Here is a 20,146-nt window from a genome sequence, read left to right as displayed (position 1 = left end):
TCACCAGACAACTTGTAGTAAGGGAAAGTGAATCAACATGCTGAGAGTACGACAATCCTGAATTTGAGATTCCAGATCAGTGAGGTGCTGGCATTAGTCGAGAGCTGTGATTCATGTCACCTGCTTAGCCTAGTCTAGTACAGCATCCGGCCCTGTTACATCCCTTTCTTCCTCCATCTCCAGGTGTTGTGGTGAGACTGCCTGCAGTCACTCTGTGCCAACAGAAGGAAGAGTAAAGAGCCAAAGGTGGATCCCGGTCCCTCTTTCCACACTCCTAAGCTATGAGTAGAGTTGAGCTGAGGAGCTTATAAGATTGGGGTTCCCCATGCAGATGCACTCTCACATTGGAGGACAAAGTCCCTAGCAAAATGTGGGAGGCTAGTGAGAAGTATAATGGTAGGTGATCACAAACCTCTTGTCCAGCTGGCTTAATAGTTGACAAACTGGTTTAAGGAGTCTTTATGATATCAGCCATTGTTCTTTTGTAAAAGAGAGAATGACAGTGCTGTGAGCCCTGTGTATGAATGTAATTGACTTGATGCTTAATGTTTAAGGAAGTTGATTGTATAATTTTGGGGTTTTGTTTAAAATAGAGAGTGAAGACTTGTTATTTTCCTTTGTTTTTTAAAAGTGAAAGATTCCTAGAAACTGTTTCACAGTAACAAAAGGATGGAGATCTGGTTGATATTTCCTTAAACACACAATTTAAGAGGTTTGGGTAGATTTGGTTCCTGTTTTTTGATCTTAGACTGTCAGTCTTTTGTGCATTTACTAGTGGCTCAGATAGAGAGTACAATTTCCTAGTGTTTATCTGTTTCCTCATAAATCTTCCTCATCACATCTGTTTTGAGTTAGATGTTGTGTGTGAATCTACAGTTGCTGGATCACGTGGTATGTGTCAAATTCCAGGCCAAAATGAATGCATGTAGCTGCACTCAGGAATGGCTTCCAGTGATGCCTGCTAACCTTGCAAACACTGCCTCTGAGGCCCACCACTTGTTCAAGATGCTAAAAGGGCTTCATGTGAGGATGGCAGAATTTTGTCATAAGAATAACTTCCTGATAATTTTCGGTCATGTGTTTTCATTTTTCCTTCAACATACTGTGTTTAAATTCAACCACAAATTTGCAACTTTTTGGAAACATGGTAGAGGTAGGTAGCATGCATATACTTGCTTCACAACTGTTTTCTGGTGTTTGAATCCATAGTAAATCACAGCTGCATTCCAAGGAGAAATGAGGTGTTTGGAGACAGGATTTTCCTGTATGTATAAAAACAGGACTTTAAATCTACTTTTTCTTTTTCCTTGCAAGCTTAAGATCAATTTGAGTTTTGTTTTTCAGATAACTGTGGGTGTAGTTCTCCCTCAGTACCTGTTGGTGTTATGAGAATCCTAACAAGACTGGAACTCGATTTTTTTTTTTTTTTTTTTTTTTGGTATAGGGGATATTTAACAAGTATAGTATAATTTATTTGGTTTTCCTCACTAAGGTCCTCTAAAAGCTTTGTTGCCAATTTCCTTTTGAATCCTGTCTACTTCCCTACAAAAAATTCAGTCTACTGGTGACTTCTTTAATCAAGAATTGAAAAATGGAAGCAGGTTGGCCCTATTATGTGATGTTATATGTGATTAGGAAGGACATATGACCTATGACCCCCCCCATCCATATCAACTGGAGTTCATGAAAAAGGAAGCGTTCAGCAGTTGAGTTGGCGCTCCTTCAGCTTGTTCCTTGAAAAAGTCCTAGCCTTCCAAATGTGAAGGGTGTGCTAATGAGCATAGCTGCTTCTAGGAATATCCTGTAGGGTGTTTTTATGGAAGTGTTTTTAGTAATTAATGTGTTCTACTTCAGAACTGTCAAATCTCCAGCTTGTTGTTTTGGGGTTTGTTTGTTTCTTTCTTTTTTGTTTATTTTGGTTTGGGTTTTTTACTCTGTGCTGAAGGAAAAAAATCTTTTTAGCTAAGATACAGGCCTGGGACTGATCCTAAACTCAGTCTCTGGCTTTGCAGCTGGGATTCTGTCTGGGCAGGACCAAATTACTGTGTCATCTATAAAATGCAGACAACATCGTTTTTATTCTGCCACATTATCTAATCTTTCCTGCATGCAAATGCTGTCAATAACTGTGCACACCTAGTACAATTTGAGACTCTCGTTATCACAGTAGTTCTTTTCATATTAAAAGTAAGAATTCCTTTGTTGCCTCATTGTTTACTGAGCATTGGTCAATTCTGTGTCCCTGCCCGTGGCAGGGGGATTGGAACTAGATGATCTTTAAGGTCCCCTCCAACCCAAACCATTCTATAACTCTATGAAATTCTCAGTAAATAAAACTATTGGCAACTTCTATTTCTGTGATACATTTAATCCAGTACAGGTGATCAGCTAACCTTCTGCTGGTTAGATTTTATGGTGACTGCATAGTTTTCTTATCTTCCTTTTGAAAAATACATTATCTGGTATTTTGTAAACCAACTAATAGCATTTTTCAGGAGTAAATTTTTTCAGATGAATCTTTATGTCCTGCCTAATGGTGTAATTGAATTGGGAAGAAGCATTCTCATTATGTAGGAGTTGCATTTTCTGTGAATTAAACCCACAAGTATGTTACTCTAGCCTTATTTTAATATTTTTATGTATTTGACTTTTCAACTATAAGCAAGGAGGTGTTTTGGGAATAGTTTTTAGGGCTGCTGGTCCCAGTCTTTTGCTGCCTGAAGCACTGAGTTGGTTTTGAGCAGCTGACCATTTTCAAGGACTTCAGAAGAGAAAAATGAAAGCTACAAGAAAAAATTTCTCTCAGCCCTAAGGCAGCAGCACTATATTTTGTACTGGGAACATGTGTGAAGTGGCGATGGCTTAAAATAGGGAGCCTCTCTCATAGTCTGTGTGAGACTGAGCAAATTGGCACTGAAAGCAAGTTTGCATTCAGGCTCACCTAAGTGTACTGGAGCATTCTATCTTTCCTGAGAGAGGTCAGTCTCACCTTTGTTTAAAGTCAGCAGAAGTATTTCAATAAAAACATTATCTTACCTTCTAGGTATGTTGTTACAAAGGGATATTTTCTCTAGAGTTCCTAAATCTCTATTCCCATCTCTTAATTTCTTCAAAACTTGTGTTAGTGTTGATTTCTCTGGTAGAGGTAATATGCAGGATATCAGCAAAGATGACAACAGTGTTTTTTACAGGTTCATAACATAAACTTGTTCTTCAGAGACTTGTGGTTTACGTACTGTGATAAAATGTCATCAGTGAAGGAGAGAGCAGTGAAGAGTAAGGGACAACGTAGTAAAACTAAAGCCAGAAAACTCCTGTTTAACTGGATTTCTCAGCTGGTTGTGTTTAGCCCTCATGCATGGGTGTGATGGGTGCTGTGATGGTACTGAGTCTTAAAGAGATGGATCTAGAAGAGGCTTTATGCATTTGTGCAGAGAAATCTTTCTCTTATCCATGAGGAAAGACTTTGGTTTAGAAGGAAATTACAAACATTTGTGTACACTGACAACATGGAGAAGGATTCATGTCTTGCTGAAGCAGACATGAAGAACCAGAAGTCTGACACCCAAGTGCTTTTTTTTTTTATTATTAATTTCAAATGATGGAAAACACACCTGGCAGGGATCCATCTTTATAAACTGCCATATGCTTGGGTCCCTCTTCAGAATGCCGGTGAGCTGTTGCTGCTGTGTTTCTGCAGTGTGGGCTTTTATACAGCTTGGAGAGATCTCATTTATTGTTTTCTGGACAACCAGTATAATTTGCCCCATGTACTTGAAAGGCCTGTGTTCCAGCCCTCTGACAGGAAAAACTGCTATTGAGTCAAAATACTCAAGGTATAAGTAGGTGACAGAAGCTCGAGGAGTGAAAGCATGAAGTGTGCATTCAAGATAGTGCAAAGAATGCACTGGGAAAGGGATATACAAGGAAAAGAAGAGAATGACTATTGCAGTAGGAAACTGAATCTCACATACGCTTCTTCAGGACAAGTAATCGGGCACTGACTTCAATATTTGGTTATACTTGGTAAATGTAAGAGGACCAGGGAATGGGCTTGAACTGAACTTCTCTATGTCCATGCTACTTAGTTGTTATGGCACTGAACTACTCTCACCAGCTTTTGTCTGGAAAATTCTGCTGTAGAGGAATATCATGTTAGTAAGATAGGTACAACTTGAGGCCAAGATTTGATCTTCACACTACACTGTCACACAAGATACCCTCCTAGAGCAGGAGGTTGCTGTAACCAGTCAGAAGAGACAGTGAATTCATTGGCAAGAGTTCTGGTTGTGTGCAAAAAAAGGAAAGATCAAATCTGGAATATCTCATGAAAGGGGTGGTGACAGACTTGTGTATGGGTTGTTATAGATCTGAGTTGCATTAGAGCTCTGACTAACTAGCAGCATGGATTCTAGAGTGCTTTGGTAAAAAGGTGATAAAGAGGTGGTTATGAAGGTGAAATATTCAGTTTTGTCCAGGATGACTTGCAGAAAAGAATGATCAGTGCTGGCATGTCAGAATGGGTTAGTAATAAATGCAAGATACATTTTGTTATATATACGCTCTGGCAGTGCTGCTGAATTTTTGCTACTGTGTCAATACTTGTGTTTTGAAGTATAATAGAGTTAATAAAAAGGATACAGTTTGTATTTATGATTGTCTTTATTTTCTTAGCATATCTGAGCATAACATGTTGGCCCATGTAATAATAAAGTTAATGTAACAGTACAGGAGTTGAAGAACTGAGTAGCAGTAGATGTTAGGAGTACTGGCAACACAGGTAAAACTTTTTTTTTTTTCAGTTGCCCAGTGTAATTTTACTGATACTTGCCTCACAGTTTGTATGATTCAATATTTTTTTATTTTTCTAACATTTAAGATCTGTAAAGTATTCATTTATAACCCACTGTTGTGATATCTTTTAAATGATTGTGTTGCAGATCTTTGCTTAATATTTAAAATGCTAAGTATCAATAAAGCTCTAACAATATTTTGTCAGATCACGGACCCTCCATATCCCTTAATTAGTAAAACATACAGGGATATGATAATGGTGGAAGTCATGCACTGGAATTTAGTGAAATGGCTACAAATCTGGATTCTCCAATACCTTCACTAATACAGCCATTAATCTGTGAACTCCTGGAATTACTTGCGTTAGCTGACTTGCTTTGTTTTAAATGGCAGTGGTATGGCTGGCTATGCATAAAACTAATTTTTCCTGTGGTGTTTTTGGTGTGTTTCAGGGGAAGGTCCACCTTGAGCTGAGGCTGAGCGAAGTCATAACAGACACTGGTGTCGTCTGCCATAAGCTTGCAACACGGTAGGATGTAAAATGTAACTGCAGAGTCATAAGAAATGCTCCTTACGGGTGGTGTGCACATCTTCATTTAAAAATAGTTGGATGAACCAAAACACTGATTGGATATTTAATGTTCTTAATCAGTGATACCCTTATGAATTGATAGGATGTCAGAATTTCTCCAATTTCATCCTCTCCACATAATCTGCATGTTTTTCTTCCTGATAGTCTTGAATGTTAATAAAGTAGTTATTGAATTTAGTCATGGCATAAATAATAAAGATGACATCAAAGGATAATATTAATGTCCTTCTGATTTGCATTAAGGACCTTACCAGCTAAGCAAATTTGTAGCATAACTTGAGTGGTGACAGTGCTAGAGCTGACTTAACAAACCACAGTCTGCCATCAATTATTAAAGCAGTCTCAGAATCACCCATGTAATTCCACTTAAGTGAATTAAAACTGGGAGCCACAGGACTCAGATGGGAGTCAAGATTTCACCTTCCTTTGAGGAGTTTGGAAGGCCATTGCTCTCTGACTTTACCAAAGCCTTTCGGGTGGCCACTTTAGAACTAGAGGCAGAGCTGGTTGGTTTCTGTCAGGAATCTATTTTATATTATCTGCCACAGCTGACAGAATAGCTGTCAAAATTGAAGTGTTGGTGCACTTAACACCTATTTGACAATTGGTCTGTTAAGTTCTGACCAGCCCTTCTTTTGGTATTTGACATCATTTTGTTACTGCCTGTGCTAAGATTTTGTTAAACTGTTAACAAATACAGGTGAGCCATGTGGTTGCAGTCCATCCTTCTAGGCACATGTTGATAGGAGGATGTACTGGGTTATGTGGTCTTCAGTGCCTGTGCATATACCCTGTAGCCATCCAGGTCCTGCCAAAGCTCTATGAGTAGGTACATTTGAGATCTTTCTTTTTGCTGGGGTGAGCAGGGTGAATAATGGGATGGTCTGGTACAAGTTGCTGTGAAGGCTGTGAGCTCCAGTGAACTTCTTAACCAGGACACGATGCCTTGGGAGCACAGCTGTACTCTTTGGGAACAAAAGTTGCTATGTCAGTATAGCTGTGCACTATTTGGAGTATCCAGCCTTCCTTTAACTACTACCTGAGGACTCTTGTGTAATTTTCCATTGTGCAATTTGAGTGAGACTAAGTGGGGATGATCACATGCAGTCTGAGAAACCAGGATTCAAACCTGCATCTGCCAAGTCCTAGACTGGTATCTTTTCTTTCTGTGTTATTTTCATTGTTGTGGGTTCGAGGGCATTGCAGGAGAGGAGGGGAAAAAAGACAGTTCCTTCTTTCAACCCCATAGTATCTTTGCTCTATGAGGGGCATATGCGTGTGGGACACACAGGACAACAGGCTTATAATTAAGCTTGGACTGCCAGAACAGACCTGGAGGGTACTCTGCTTAGAGAAGGAAAGGAAGCACCATTGTGCTGAGTAGAAGATTTTTATTTATTTTTTTTAAATGCTTTGGGCTTTCTGTAAGTGTGCAGTGCACTTCTTAGTGGTGTGACACAGACACAAAGGCCTCTGTCTGTATCTTTTGAACTCTAATTGTGGGTTAAGACTGATGTGTGAGACTCCGCAAGCAATAGATCAATTAGAACATCCTTCTACTCTGCGTGGTTTGTTTTAAATGATTAGGTGCTACACTGAAGGACTTTCAGAAGCATTTGCCTTGCTTTGTTTTATCCTGAGGGATTATGCCATACCACAGCCACCTTTCTTTTAGAGGTTTTTGTCTTCAGTTAAATAAGACCTTGTAACTTTGTAGTACCAATGGATTTTTCAGTGAAATTCCTGAAATGCTAGCAATAGGTGTCTGAAACAGTCCTTCTTAACACGTGACACATGCAGTTTCTTGCTTCATGAAAAGAAATAAGGCAGTGGCAACTTTAACAGTATGGCAGCAAGCAGTATGTTTTTCTACCTTTCTATACATTTGATTAGACAGGGTTTTAATCTTTATTCAGATCTTTGCCCCTGTGGCCTTGATTTGAAGGCTGATTCATTCACTTTCTACCATACAGAGAAAATACTTAGGCTGGCTTGTGAAGCATTCTGTAGCTGTGATTTCCGAGGTATTGTTCAGTAAATACAATGCACTAGCTGAAGTGCACAGAAAAATCCTGAGGCTTTAACCACTGAATTACAATGTTCAGAGTCTATCTGGGTTTAAAACCAGCTCTTGTGTTCTTATAAAATGAAAAATTAACTTGAAAATCAAAGCCCCAGCAAGCTTTTGTCTGCTGACGCCATCTTTTCCCATTGTTGTCTTCTGTTCTGTCGCTGACCGGGGCACTCTGTTTGGCCCTGGCTCGTTTCCACATCTATTTATTTGAGTGGTAACGAGAGTAGTGCTTATCAGTTTAGAAAAGAGAATCAGGGAAATAAAAATATTTCCACAATATGCAGTTCCTGTGTTTCTTGTTTTCCTGACAATGTGTTAGTAAGAAAGAGAAAGATAATTGCAAAGAAAGGAATGATTGTGTTGGGGGCAGGGGGAAGCCTTCAGCATTTAGTGTAGTGTTGTCTTGCAATGCTATTTACTATAGGAAAGCATACAGCAAACTGCAGCTCTTAACGTTTTTCCACATGATCTGAAGTCTCAATCAGGTTTGTTCATAGATAGTTTTGTTCTCCTGTTTCGGGATGTAAAAAGGAGCACAGTAATGAAGCAATGCTCAACTAAGTGTCTGTGTAGCCCGAATTTCATGGAATCACAGAATTGCAGGGGTTGGAAGTGACCTCTGAATGTCTAGTTCAGTCATCTAGAATTTGATCATGGAAAGAGCAGCAAAAGTTGGGGAGACACAATCTTAGTTACAGGCAGTTCATGAGTGAAAAACAGAAACTGAGTATAGTATGGGAGTACAGTCTCTAAATAAGATTTGTGAAGGTAATTGGTTTTCTTGAGTAAGTAAGATGAGGCTGTAAAACCATGAGCAAGAACCTACAATCACTTTATCTTAAAGCCAAACTGTTCTAATAAATCTTAATTCTTGTCTTATGAGCTTCTTTGACTTACCCCTTCCTTCCCCCCCCCCCCCCCCGAAAGTTTAAACTAAATGTTCCAAATTTGTTGGGGCTTTTTTGTGTGTTGTTTAGTTTGTGGTTTTGGTTTGTTTGTGGCATGTGGGTTTTTTTTTTTTGGGGGGGTGTTTTTTCTTTCTTAATTTCTTTCGGTGTGTTTTGCTTATTTGTTTGTTTTTCATGTATCTCTTAGCTGCAAAATAAGTACTACCCTACAAATGGCCTCATAGGCATAACTGGTTAAACAATTCAGGAGAACAAAACCTGCTTCCAGTGGGCAGCTGTTTAAAAGTATCTAACAGACACATGCTTTTTTAAAGCCCTAGAATAGTGCTTGTTTTCAAAGGCACGTGTGCAGGCTGAATGAAGACTAGGCCTAATTAGGAAACTTCTTTACCTATCCAGAAAATAGAGATCAGTTTTCTTACAGACTTGCCCTTGGGTCTTCCCCAGTGTGCCCTATGAGCCTATGCACATGGGTGCCTTCTGCCTCTGCATTCCAGAAAGCCTTGAAAGCAGCTGGGGCCTTGCTTTGCCAGCCTGCAGTCCAGTGAAGTGTCCTGTGAACAGTCAGCTGGATGGGTGGGTGGGAAAATTAATCTGAATGGAAGGGCAAATTAAAATTGTGAAGTGCTGAGTGCTTGACCATTAAGTAGTAGATTATTTTTAAATGCAAAAGGCATGTGAGCTTCCTTAGCCCTGTAGAGGTAGCAAAATATCAGTTTAAAAACTGTTACCTAATGGCTTTTCTTTAGAAAGTGTTCAAGAATTTCATTTAGCCCTAAACCACTAGGAACCCTTCAGAGGCCTTAGCCTCTGCCAGCTGCTACAGCAATCTCTTCAACTGAATCTATGCAAAAGAGATTATAAGGAGAAGCATTAAGGGACTTAAAACTTACATCGACAGTACAGATGCAGGCACCACACTCAGACTTCTCGTGTCCCCCCACAGCTGTTGTCACGCTCTGTAAGTACCGCAGCTTTGTTTCGTACATTCCTTCTGGGAACACTTTGCTACTTGTGGGCTTCCTTTGTGGAACTGCTGTGAAACCTGATAGTCCTAGTGACTGTCTTGGACACAGTTGTCAACGAGGGCTTCATAAGTGTCCCATGTCCTCAAGAGATGCAGGCTCTTGATGTGTTGCATGTCCATGTCACACAGAGCGGACCTACAGCCTGCTAAGCACAGACCTCTGTGCAGGTGCTTGTCCTGTAAAAGACAGCATGTGTGGACTTTGCAGCCTGGTATTTTTATATAACTGCATTTGTACTAACTCCTGTTGTGCCATGTAGTGAGTCTTCAATAATGGGAAAAAGAACATCCTATTCAGTTGTTCCTGGCTTCTCCCCTCTCTGTCCTTCACTCATAAATAACCTTATATTGTCTTCCTCTATGCTCTCTACAGCCACAGCTTCCTGGCCCTCTGCACAGTCAGTTGCTGCTTGTGAATACCAACATCTGGCGTCACCTTCCAAAGGCTGTAAAGTGAAGGCCATCTCTTGTTTGTGGAGTGGTTTGTCACCTGCCAGAAATCCTTCCATAACTTTATGAATATTTTAAGTTACTAAGGCCATGGAAAGAAGTGGGCAAGACTTTCCCATGCTTTTACTGCTGCTTATGCTCATGCCCATCCCTTTGTGCTGACACACAATAGTGCATAAAGGTGGTTCCCCAGTGGCTTTAAGGCCTATGGGCTGGTCCAGACAACTTCCTATTAACATACTGAGCAACATAAGTTGAGATCAGCAGATACATGCATTCATGTTTATTAAATAAAGAGCAGGACTCCTGCACATATCTTTGTAGAAATCTGTAGGCTTCGCTGAGGTTAAGCTATCAGAGGCAACATTTAGAAGCAGTGTTCTGTATTTAGCAAGATGACATCTGACTTCTAACATGCCTGAAGGAACAGGCCACTGAACTCCTCTTGAAAGTCAGCATGAGCTGGAAGCCTGGATCCCTAATCTTCCTTTGAGAATTCCCAGCATGTGTATGTAATTATTCACATTTAAATGTCTGTATTTATTCAGTGTCCCCAGCTGCTCCTTTAAGTGTTGTCTTATGTCTTGTCTCTTAGGTTTAAAAAAGCTTGGAAACATCTGTTTGGAGAGCTCTCCCCATCTTCTCCCTCCTCTTATTCCTCCTGTCCTTCCCCCCAGTAAATCTATGTAGCTAAACAACGACATACGTGATTTAGTAGCCACTTCCATATGTAGTAACACAGTTTTCCAGTAAGTGATTTGTGAGTCTACAAATACATTGTTAATGTGGAAATTTTACTTGATAAAGAGAGCATTTCTAGCTCTGGTGTGGAGGACCTGGCTGCTCTATGTTAATTTATGAATTAAATGCTGTGCAGCTCTTTTGAGAGATATGCAAGATGTATTCTGACCATGTGGAACAAAGTTAAATGTGCTGTTTGCAAGAGCAAGCAGCAAAGGAAACAATAAGTAGATATGACATCCCTAAGATAAACACTTCAGGAGTCATTAAGAGAATGGTGACTGAGCTGTGGGCATTCAAGAGCCGTTGTAGATTTAAGGCCTTTAAAATGTTCTTAAGAGCCATTTAAAAAAGGCCTTCTGAAGAAGAGAACCGTAAGAAAGAAGGTGTCATTTGCCAAGTGTGATTAAAGCAGAAGGTCTCTCCAGGAAGGTTGGAATGCTGCGACTCTGATGGTTTCCCATCCTTCTTTGCCATGTGAATATAGAGCACAGAGCATGCAGTGCACAGCATCTGGCCTTCCTTTCATATTGCTCACATGATAATATTGAATTTTGTGTCTATGAGCTTTGATGGGAAGTGGTGTGGGCAGCACGTTGTTCACAGCACCATTGCCCTAAATCAGTCTAAATTATGTAACTGTTTAAAATTATCTTACACAGTGTGATGTTTCTATGGTTAAGGTAAATGATGCTCCATTTGGAAAATTTTAGAGGGTCAGCGTCTGTTCTGCTGGTCACAGCTCCTGAGGGACAAAGCCACATGTATCAAGTCTAGTTGGAAGGGCTGAGGTAATGGCCATTCCTGCTTGTGGATCAGCAACCTGCATCCTAATCTAAGAGTAAGAAGGAAACACGATTCCATCTTATCTGGTGAAGGTTTGCTGTTGTCACCTATGATTGTGTTTGGAGTCACCTTGACAAAACACAGGAGTCCAGCTAGTCCTTGAATCATAGAATCTATTTAAATGCTTCTATATAAAATTAAAACATACAGGCATCATCTTTGATCCGTCTGAGAATTTTCCTTTACTAACTAGCTTGTTTCCTGCTTTTCTTGTCTATATTGGAGCTAGTTTACTTGCCTGTAGATAACTATCTTCATCAGATCCCAGGAATAGGTAAAGAAACTGTCTAAAGGGAATGATTCAAGAGAAAACTTGGAAATGCACAACTGTGTTGTATCTATGATGCCAAAGACCAAATTTTGTTGGCTTTCTATCATGGCTCTTTCTCTGATGCTGATAAGAATAGAAAGCAGGAGTGCAGGAAGGATAGCCAGCAAAGTTTTAAATAATGCTTTTCTGTGCCATGTTGTGATTTTTTTTGTGTTTTTTTTTAATAAACTCCTTTTTAATGGAGATAATGCTTGGGGCCCATTAGCTTGATGCAATTTCTTTAATCTTAATGTACTCCAGTTTTCTTTGATAGAAGGTGGTAGCATGGGTGGACTCTGGTTACTTGTCAGTGTTGTAGGGGAGGGTTTGTTCTTTGTGAGACATGCATGACCTGCCATGCTGGTTTCCTTTTCCAGTTTAGAGGTGGTGCCCTGCAAAAAAGTCAAGAGGAACCAGGGCAGTGTGCTGCTGCTGATGTTACTATGTGAGGCAGCAGTGCTCAGTCTTGAGCTCTTTGTGGTATGTTGGTCTGGTACAAGGCTGTACCTCTTATTGAGTCTGGAAGTAGTCTGAGGTTAGACCTGGTAGTAGGTGCTCTTCTTGTGCTGTTGCAGCTCTCAGCCCTCTTTGACTACATTTAAAATACATCCCTGAGCTATTCTGCCTCTTTGGTTTGCTGCTTACAGGCTGAGAACATATGTTTATGATCAAGAAGTTCCTACTCCATTGCAGAGACATCCTTTAACTCACTTCAGGGTCAAGTGAAGCTTATTTTCCTGCCTGAAATATGAACTGCATCAGTTAAGCAGGAAAATAAATAAATAAACTGCAACCAGGGCAGTTTAATGTATGCATCAATCATGTCACCTCACAGTAGTCTGAAAACTTTCAACTTGTGATTGCTGCTGGCAGGGAACGTTAATGAGAGTATAAAGAGGCTTCAAGGCTTTGTGTTCAATAAACTCATGCATCTATTAAAATGTGTCATGATCTTCTCTCTGAGGAGCATACTCTGCAACAAGCTGTGCCTTTTCCTGCAGGATTGCATCTTGGTAATGTTTTTAATCTTGTATGTGTTTCACAACAAACTGGTGGGGAAAAATTGTTCAGAGATTAAATCACATAGTATCTGGTATTTTTATCATGTAGTGCTGCAATACTGTGGGTTTTGAGGAATAGGGTGGAAAAGTGAGAAAGAAGGGAAATATCTCTGTCCAAGGCTTTAGCAGAAAACATCAATTTTTTTTTCCTTTCCTCCTAGCTCAGGTAGCTTTGAGATTACACTGCCTGCCATCTAAGTGGTTCTCTCTGCCTTGCTTCTCTATCCCCACCAAAACTTGTCCTGTTTTGTAGCCTAAATCAGGTTTAAATTGCTCATTCTCCATCAAACCTCCCAATATATATAAATACCATCTCTTCCTGTTGTCAGGTTTCCCACTAAACGAAATCTCAGTTTCACTCTTCATTTGTTCTGTATTCAACATTTCTTCCCTGTTCATGAAAGTCTGTTTGCTCAGTTCACAAACAGGTATGATCTTATCTCTAATCCTAATTAAGAGCAGCTTCTTTGATTAGACCCTTTGGCAGTTGTCAGCCTGCAGCAGAACATGTTTTAAAGTGCTCACCATTTTGAGACTGAATCGTCGTCATGTGAGTCTCTGGAATATGTATAAAACTGAATTTGGAATTCAGGACTGGAATGTAACTCTTCTAAATCAGCCTGCTTCAACAGTAAGTGCCACTGTTTAAATACCATGAGTGTATTTCCTCTTTTACACAAAGTAAATATAGCCTTGGATTATAAATGGAGGCAAATTATTCAAGCAGAAATCCTTTTAATAAATTACTTTTAATTTTGAAATGTGGTCCAAGTCACTGTGTTAAGGTGGTTTCGGGCATTAGAGAGCATTCCTCACTGTATTTGTAAAAGATGTATGGATAGTCCTCTTCACAAGGGAAAGACAAGGAAGGAGAGGTGGTGGCATGGTCCTGTGTGTCAGTGCTTTGACTGTATTGAGGTTAATGATGGTGAGGATAGAAGCCTCAAGATCACTAGCCCTTGTTTTTGTGGGGGATTTCAACATCCCTGATGTCTGCTGGAAATATGACACAGCAGAGAGGGAGCAGTCCAGGAGGTTCCTAGAGTATGTGGAGGATAACTTCCTGACACAGCTTGTGATGGAGCCAACTAGAGAAGGCACCCTGCTGGACTCGTGGGTGATGTAACAGCTGGGGACTGTCTGGGGCATAGTGATCATGAAATGATAGAGTTGTCAGTTGTTAGAGAAGAGTGGGGTCAGCAGAACTGGTGCCTTGAACTTCTGGTGGGCAGATATTGGCCTGTTTCAGGGACTGATGGACAGAGTCCTTTGGAGGGCAGTCCTGAAGGGCCAAGGAGGGAATTCTTAAAGGTGCGGTCCCAGGCCATCCCCATGGTGGGAGAGAAGGCTAGCCAGACTGAATAGAGATATTTGGTTGCAGCTTAAAGAGAATAGGAGAGTCTCTGGTCATTGGAAGGAAGTGCAGGCCACTTGGGAGAACTATAAAGTTGATTCAAGGCTATGGAGGGAGAAAATTAGAAGGGCCAAAGCACAACTGGTAATTAATTTGGCTTCAGATGTTGAAGAGAACAGGAAATCCTTTTACAAATAAATTAGCAACAAAAGGAGGAGTATGGAGAATCTCTGTCCTTTGTTGGATGCAGGAGGGAATATAGTGGTAAAGGATGAAAAGTTGTCTGAGGTACTCTATCTTCTTTGTTTCAGTCTTTAGTAGTAAGACCAGTTGTTCACTGGATACTCAGCCCTTTGAGCTGGAAGGTAGGGATGGGAAGCAGAATGAAGCACCTGTAATCCAAGAGGAAATGGTTAGTGACCTGCTGCACCACTTAGACATACAGAAGTCTATGGGGCTGGATGGCATGTGCCCAAGGGCACTGAGAGACCTGGCAGAAGTGTTCACCAAGCCACTTTCCATCATTCACCAACAGTCCTGGCTAACTGGAAAGGTGCCATCCGACTGGAGATTGGCAAATGTGACACCCACCTACAAGAAGGGCCAGAAGGAGGACCCAGGAAACTACAGACTGTCAGTCTCACCTTGGTGCCAGGGAAGGTCATGGAGCAGGTAGATCATCTTGAGTGCTGTACATGCAGAGCAACCATATGATCTGGCCCAGTCAGCATAGGTTCATGAAGGGCAGGCCCTACTTGATGAATCTGATCTCCTTCCACAGGAAGGTGACCAGCTTAATGGATGAGGAAAGGCTGTGGATGTTTATCTGGACTTCAATAAAGCCTCTGGCACTGTCTCCCACAGCATCCTCCTGGAGAAACTGGCTGCTTATGGCTTGGATGGGTCGATGCTTCACTGGATTAAAAACTGGCTGGATGGCCAGGCCCAAAGAGTGGTGGTGAATGGAGTTAAATCCAGTGGGCGGCCAGTCACAAGTGGTGTTCCCCAGGACTTGGTTTTGGGGCCAGTCTTGTTTAACATCTTTATCAGTGATCTGGATGAGGAGATTGAGTGCACACTCAGTAAGTTTGCAGATGACACCAAATTAGGTGGGAGTGTTCATCTGCTCAAAGGTAGAAAGGCTTTGCAAAGGGATCTGGACAGGCTGGATCAATGGGCTGAGGTCAGTTGTATGAGGCTGAACAAGGCCAAGTGTTAAGGTCCTGCACTTGGGTAACAACAATCCCATGCAATGCTACTGGCTTGGGGCAGAGTGGCTGGAAAGCTGCCCAGTAGAGAAAAGGACCTGTTGGTGCAGGTTGAGAGCCAGCTGAACAAGAGCCAGCAGTATGCTCAGGTGTCCAAGAAGGCGAAGAGCATCCTGATCTGTATCAGGAATAGTGTAGCCAGCAAGAGTTAGGGATGTGATCGTGCCCCTGTACTCAGCACTCGTGAGGCTGCATATCAAGTACTGTGTTTGGCTTTGGGCCCCTCACTAGAAGGACATAGAGGTGCTGGAGTATGAGCTGGTGAAGGGTGTGGAGAGCCAAGTCCTATGAGGAGCAGCTGAGGGAACTGGGAGTGTTTAGCCTGGAGAAGACTGAGGGAAGACCTAATTGCTCTCTACAACTACTTGAAATAAGGTTGTGGTGAGGTAGCAGTTGGTCTCTTCTTCCTAGTATCAAGTGTTAGGACAAGAGGAAACTACCTCAAGTTGCACCTGGGGAGGTTTAGGTTGGATATTAGGAAAAATTTCTTCACAGAAAGGGTGGTCAGGCATTGGCAGAGACTGCCCGGGGAAGTGATGGAGTCACCATCCCTGTAGGTGTTCAAAAACTTGGTGACATATTTTAGTGGCCATGGAGATGTTTTGTTGACTGTAGGACTCTCTGATCCTTAGAGGTCTTTTCCGACCAAGACAATTTTATGGCTGTGAATTGTCAGCACGTTGGATATGCTGACAGTACCCCCAACATCTGAAGTTTCTATGTCACTGATGTCCTTTAATGGTGTTTGGCAGGAGCACTTCAATTATGTTTGAGGTAGGGCCTTAGCAAAAATTGGTTAGCTGTCTTGCAGTGTGACCTGTATCAAAAGGCTCTTTGAAGTAAATGGTATTTAGCATAACAAAGGTACGCTTATATGATGTTTCGTTCTGAATGGCTGTGGAAATTCCTACTGCTTCTGTGACAGGCACCAGCCAAAACCAATGCTGATGGAGCTTCTGAAGGAGCAATATGATGGGACACAACTTAAAAATCACTCTTCTCTGCAAATTCTTTATCTGTTACTCCAAAAGCAGCACTTGCCAGGGTGATATTTAGGTAGCACAACGGGGAACTTGAGACATCAAGGTATGATAGGAACAGAGGAAGCCAGAGGGTAAAAAGGAAGCTGCAGGGTGCCCCAGGTGTGGAAGGTAGGTGTTAGGGTTTTTTGTTGCTGTTTTTGTTTTGGGTTTTTTTTTTTTTGCAGATATGAGGAGAATAAAGGCATGGTGCACAATGCATAGGAAGTGTCCTTTGCTGTTCACAGCACTATTTGTTCAGAGGAAGTTATTGCAAGAAGTTTGACAGGCTATGTGGCAATAATGAGAAAGAGTTCCTTTCCCACTCATCTGCATGAAGTAGAGATCATGTCCATGTTACTTGGGTACATTATTGTACAGGGAGTGCAACTGGTTATGTACTGTGTCCCAAGTTCTTTCCATAGTGCACAGTGCTAAAATCACCTCACATCTATAGTGTTCTGCCCTGCTTCTTGGTGTAAACCTTTTACTTGGATGCCATTTTCTGTGTCCTCAGTAAGAGCTGATTGTGAAATATTTCATTGGTGTTGCTAGCTATGTGTTTGTAATATACAAAGCACTTGAGTGGGAAAGATTAGAAGTCTTTTAATATACATTTTTAATAGTACTTTGAGATCAGTCATTTTCACTGTCCCATTCTTTTTCTTTCCCACTGTACAGAGTAATTTGCTACTTCCTTCTTTTAATCATTTTGTTCTCCCAAACAAAAAGAGAAAAGGGAAATATTTTGGAAGAAAATGCAAGATACCATTCTGACAAGCACAGAAATTGGCAAGAAGGCTGTGCTTTTCGAGGCAGTAGTGTCTGCAGTTAATTTTAACTCATTTTACAGTTGACTTGCTTCCAAGCTGATGGCTTTGTAATAACTTCATACCAGCTTCAAACAGAAGCAAGAATTCAGTTAGACTTTCTGTAGCTGCAGATGTACTGACTGCACATGTTGTTAGCCTTTTTGTTGTTTGACAGTCACTGGCTTACCGTCCAGCTTCCTGCCCTGCTTGTCTGTATATGTTGGTAAAAGGTGGCACAGTGCAATGGCTGACTCTCATTGTGTGCTGTTGAGTCCCAGGCTACATTTGGGGGTGTCTTTGTCGCTCCACACAACCACTGGATTTAACAAAACTCATAGAACTGGAGTGTCTTTTGAAATCACTACCGCTCTTGCAGTTTTTATGGAAATCACCAACCAATTCAAAAGCCTTGCGGGAAGAGTGGCTGGGGAGCTGCCTGGCAGAGAAGGACCTGGGGGTGTTGGTTGAGAGCTGTCTGAATAAGTTGTGCTGAGGTGACCAAGGAGGCCAATAGAATCCTGTCTTGTATCAGGAGTAGTGTGGCTGACAGGTCTAGGGATGTGATTATCCCCCTCTACTCAGCAGTGGTGAGGCCAAGCCTCAAGTAGTGTGTTCAGTTTTGGGCCCCTGGCTAGAAGAAAGACATTGAGGTACTGTAGCATGTCCAAAGAAGAGCAACGAATCTGGTGAAAGGTCTGGCGAACAAGTCTTCTGAGGAATGGATGAGAGAAGTTAGGTTGTTTAGTCTTCAGAAGAGGAAGCCCTCTACAACTGTCCTGCCCTCTACAACTGTCCTGAAAGAGGTTGTGGGAAGAGTGAGGGTCAGTCTCTTCTCACGTGCAACAAGTGACAGGACAAGAGGAAATGGCCTCAAGTTGTTCCAAGGGGAGGTTCAGGTTGGATATTAAGTAAAATTTCTTCACAGAAAGGGTTATCAAACATTGGAACAGGCTGCCCAGGGAAGTGAAGTTACCATCCCTGGAGGTATTATAAGACATGTGGATGTGGTGCGTTGGACATGGTTTAGTGGTAGTGGCTTGGCACTGGTGGTGGGATTGCAAGCTCTAGGTGAGCAGCTTTACTTGATGATCTTGAGGGTCTCTTTCACCTTTGACGGTTCTGTGGTTCTGAAAAAGTCGTCAGTGGGAGACTGATGGCCAAGTGTAGACAAAGCATTTTCTCATGAGCCTATATCTTTAGGAGACCAGGCTGAGTATGCTGTTAAACTCAGGGGTTCATAGAAAAGCTACAACAAGAGTTGAAGACATGGTAAATATCTCTCATGTGTGAACTTTTGAATTACACAGGAATAACTTCAAAGTGATGAAAATACAGCATGCAGGATACTCAGAGGAGCGTCCTTCTGACAGTATGGTTGCTTATTCTTACCACAGTGGTACCCAGAGTTTGGAAGCTGAATTTAATGGGAAGATAATCTAGTGGAGAAACAGTAGTAGAAGACTTTTTTGTCCTTTTTTTTTTCTTTTGAGTCATGATAATTAATCAGTGAACGGTTTCCTGTAGAACACTGTAAGAATATCATGGTCTGTGCGAGTCCTTTGAGTTTAAATGTTGATTTCTTTTGCTAAGGTGCTGTGAGTATGCAGTAAACATCATGAACTTGTTGCATAACTTGATTAAGTGAGATCTTTCATCACTGTCTTTAAAAAAGGCCAGACTACGTGATACTGATGATTCCTTTTAGTCCCAAAATACCCATAATGCAGGTATGATCTGTTTGTGCAACAAATGGATACAGGCTAGTAATTACATCTAGTTATTCCAGAATGTCTACCTGACCATGCTCTAATTTGCATCTTGTTTTCCCTTGAGAAGATCTAAAATCACAAGACACTAAAAAAGTTTTTAAAGAGCACTGTTTTATTAACACCAGGGACCTTAATGCTGTACAAACAATAGTCTAGCCACCGCTTGGTGAAGCAGAGCCGCCTTTGGGTATCACAGGTTTTAGCTGAGTCTAGGACATGACTGATCTTTCAGGGTAGAAAGTAAAATGGGGTAATGTGCTAGCAGAAATTGTTTGCAATGTGTGTCATGCTTTTTTCCTGGCAGGGTATCGGGTTTGCCATTCTGATGTGCTCTCATTGTGCGGAAATCTCACCTGGTGCTTCATCCTATGCGATTGGCCAAGGCATTTTGTCTTCCATTAGAAGTCCATGCCTTCCTCTCCAGACACCTTCTGAGTATCGCTCTGTTGATGACTTAGAAGGAGGCCATCATTCAATGTTGTTTTTTCTGGAACACTACCTTTAAGACAGTACTTGTGTGTGTTTATAGAGGAGAAAGTATGAGGCAGGGTCATTACGGGCGAGTCTTTTCCTAACGCCTTAAAAATAGTGGAGAGCCTTAAGGAGTCCTGTGCTTTGCAGTTGGGGTATTGCAGAGATATCACTGTAAAAAAAAAAAAATTAGGTAAACAATCTGATATCTCTCTTGCTGTTTGGATAACTAAAGAAGACTCCAGAATTCTGCTTCATGCCTTTCACATGTGTACACAGTGTATCGGTGTATCTGAATGGTTTATCTGAATGCTGATTTGGATTGAACATTTCTGTACTTGTTTTTTAGTAAAACATAGTTTTTGAGAATTAAAAGCCTTGATTTTCATTAAGTACCTGATGCATTTTGATTTATTTTTTTATTTGGTTGGTGTGGTTTACTCCCCTGATGGTTTACTGCATTGTCTGTAATCACAATTAAATATGTTAAAGACTATTTAGTTACTTAAATCTAGAAAGCATCAAGTTATTAATACTATTTCTTGAATTCCAGTTGCAGAGCATTTTTGTAACTGTGACAATTTGTATATCCTTAGTCCAATTCTCTTACCAAAATGAATCCAATGCATCAGCATTACTTTGGAACTCAG

At 41.1% G+C, this 20,146-nt stretch overlaps 1 protein-coding gene across 1 annotated transcript in view; it reads left to right on the top strand.

Moving 5' to 3' along the window:
- RASA3 (RAS p21 protein activator 3) overlaps nt 1–20,146 on the top strand; it is a 95,706-nt gene that overhangs the window by 30,573 nt on the left and 44,987 nt on the right. The window contains exon 4 of the mRNA XM_054381381.1: nt 5,247–5,323. Within this exon, the coding sequence (XP_054237356.1) occupies nt 5,247–5,323 (77 nt within the window). The remainder of the gene's footprint in view (nt 1–5,246; nt 5,324–20,146) is intronic.

Source organism: Indicator indicator, chromosome 1, assembly GCF_027791375.1.
Source record: "Indicator indicator isolate 239-I01 chromosome 1, UM_Iind_1.1, whole genome shotgun sequence".
NCBI lineage: Eukaryota > Metazoa > Chordata > Aves > Piciformes > Indicatoridae > Indicator > Indicator indicator.
The sequence above is the reverse complement of the archived record's forward strand: the minus strand, read 5'-3'. Positions and strand labels throughout refer to the sequence as shown.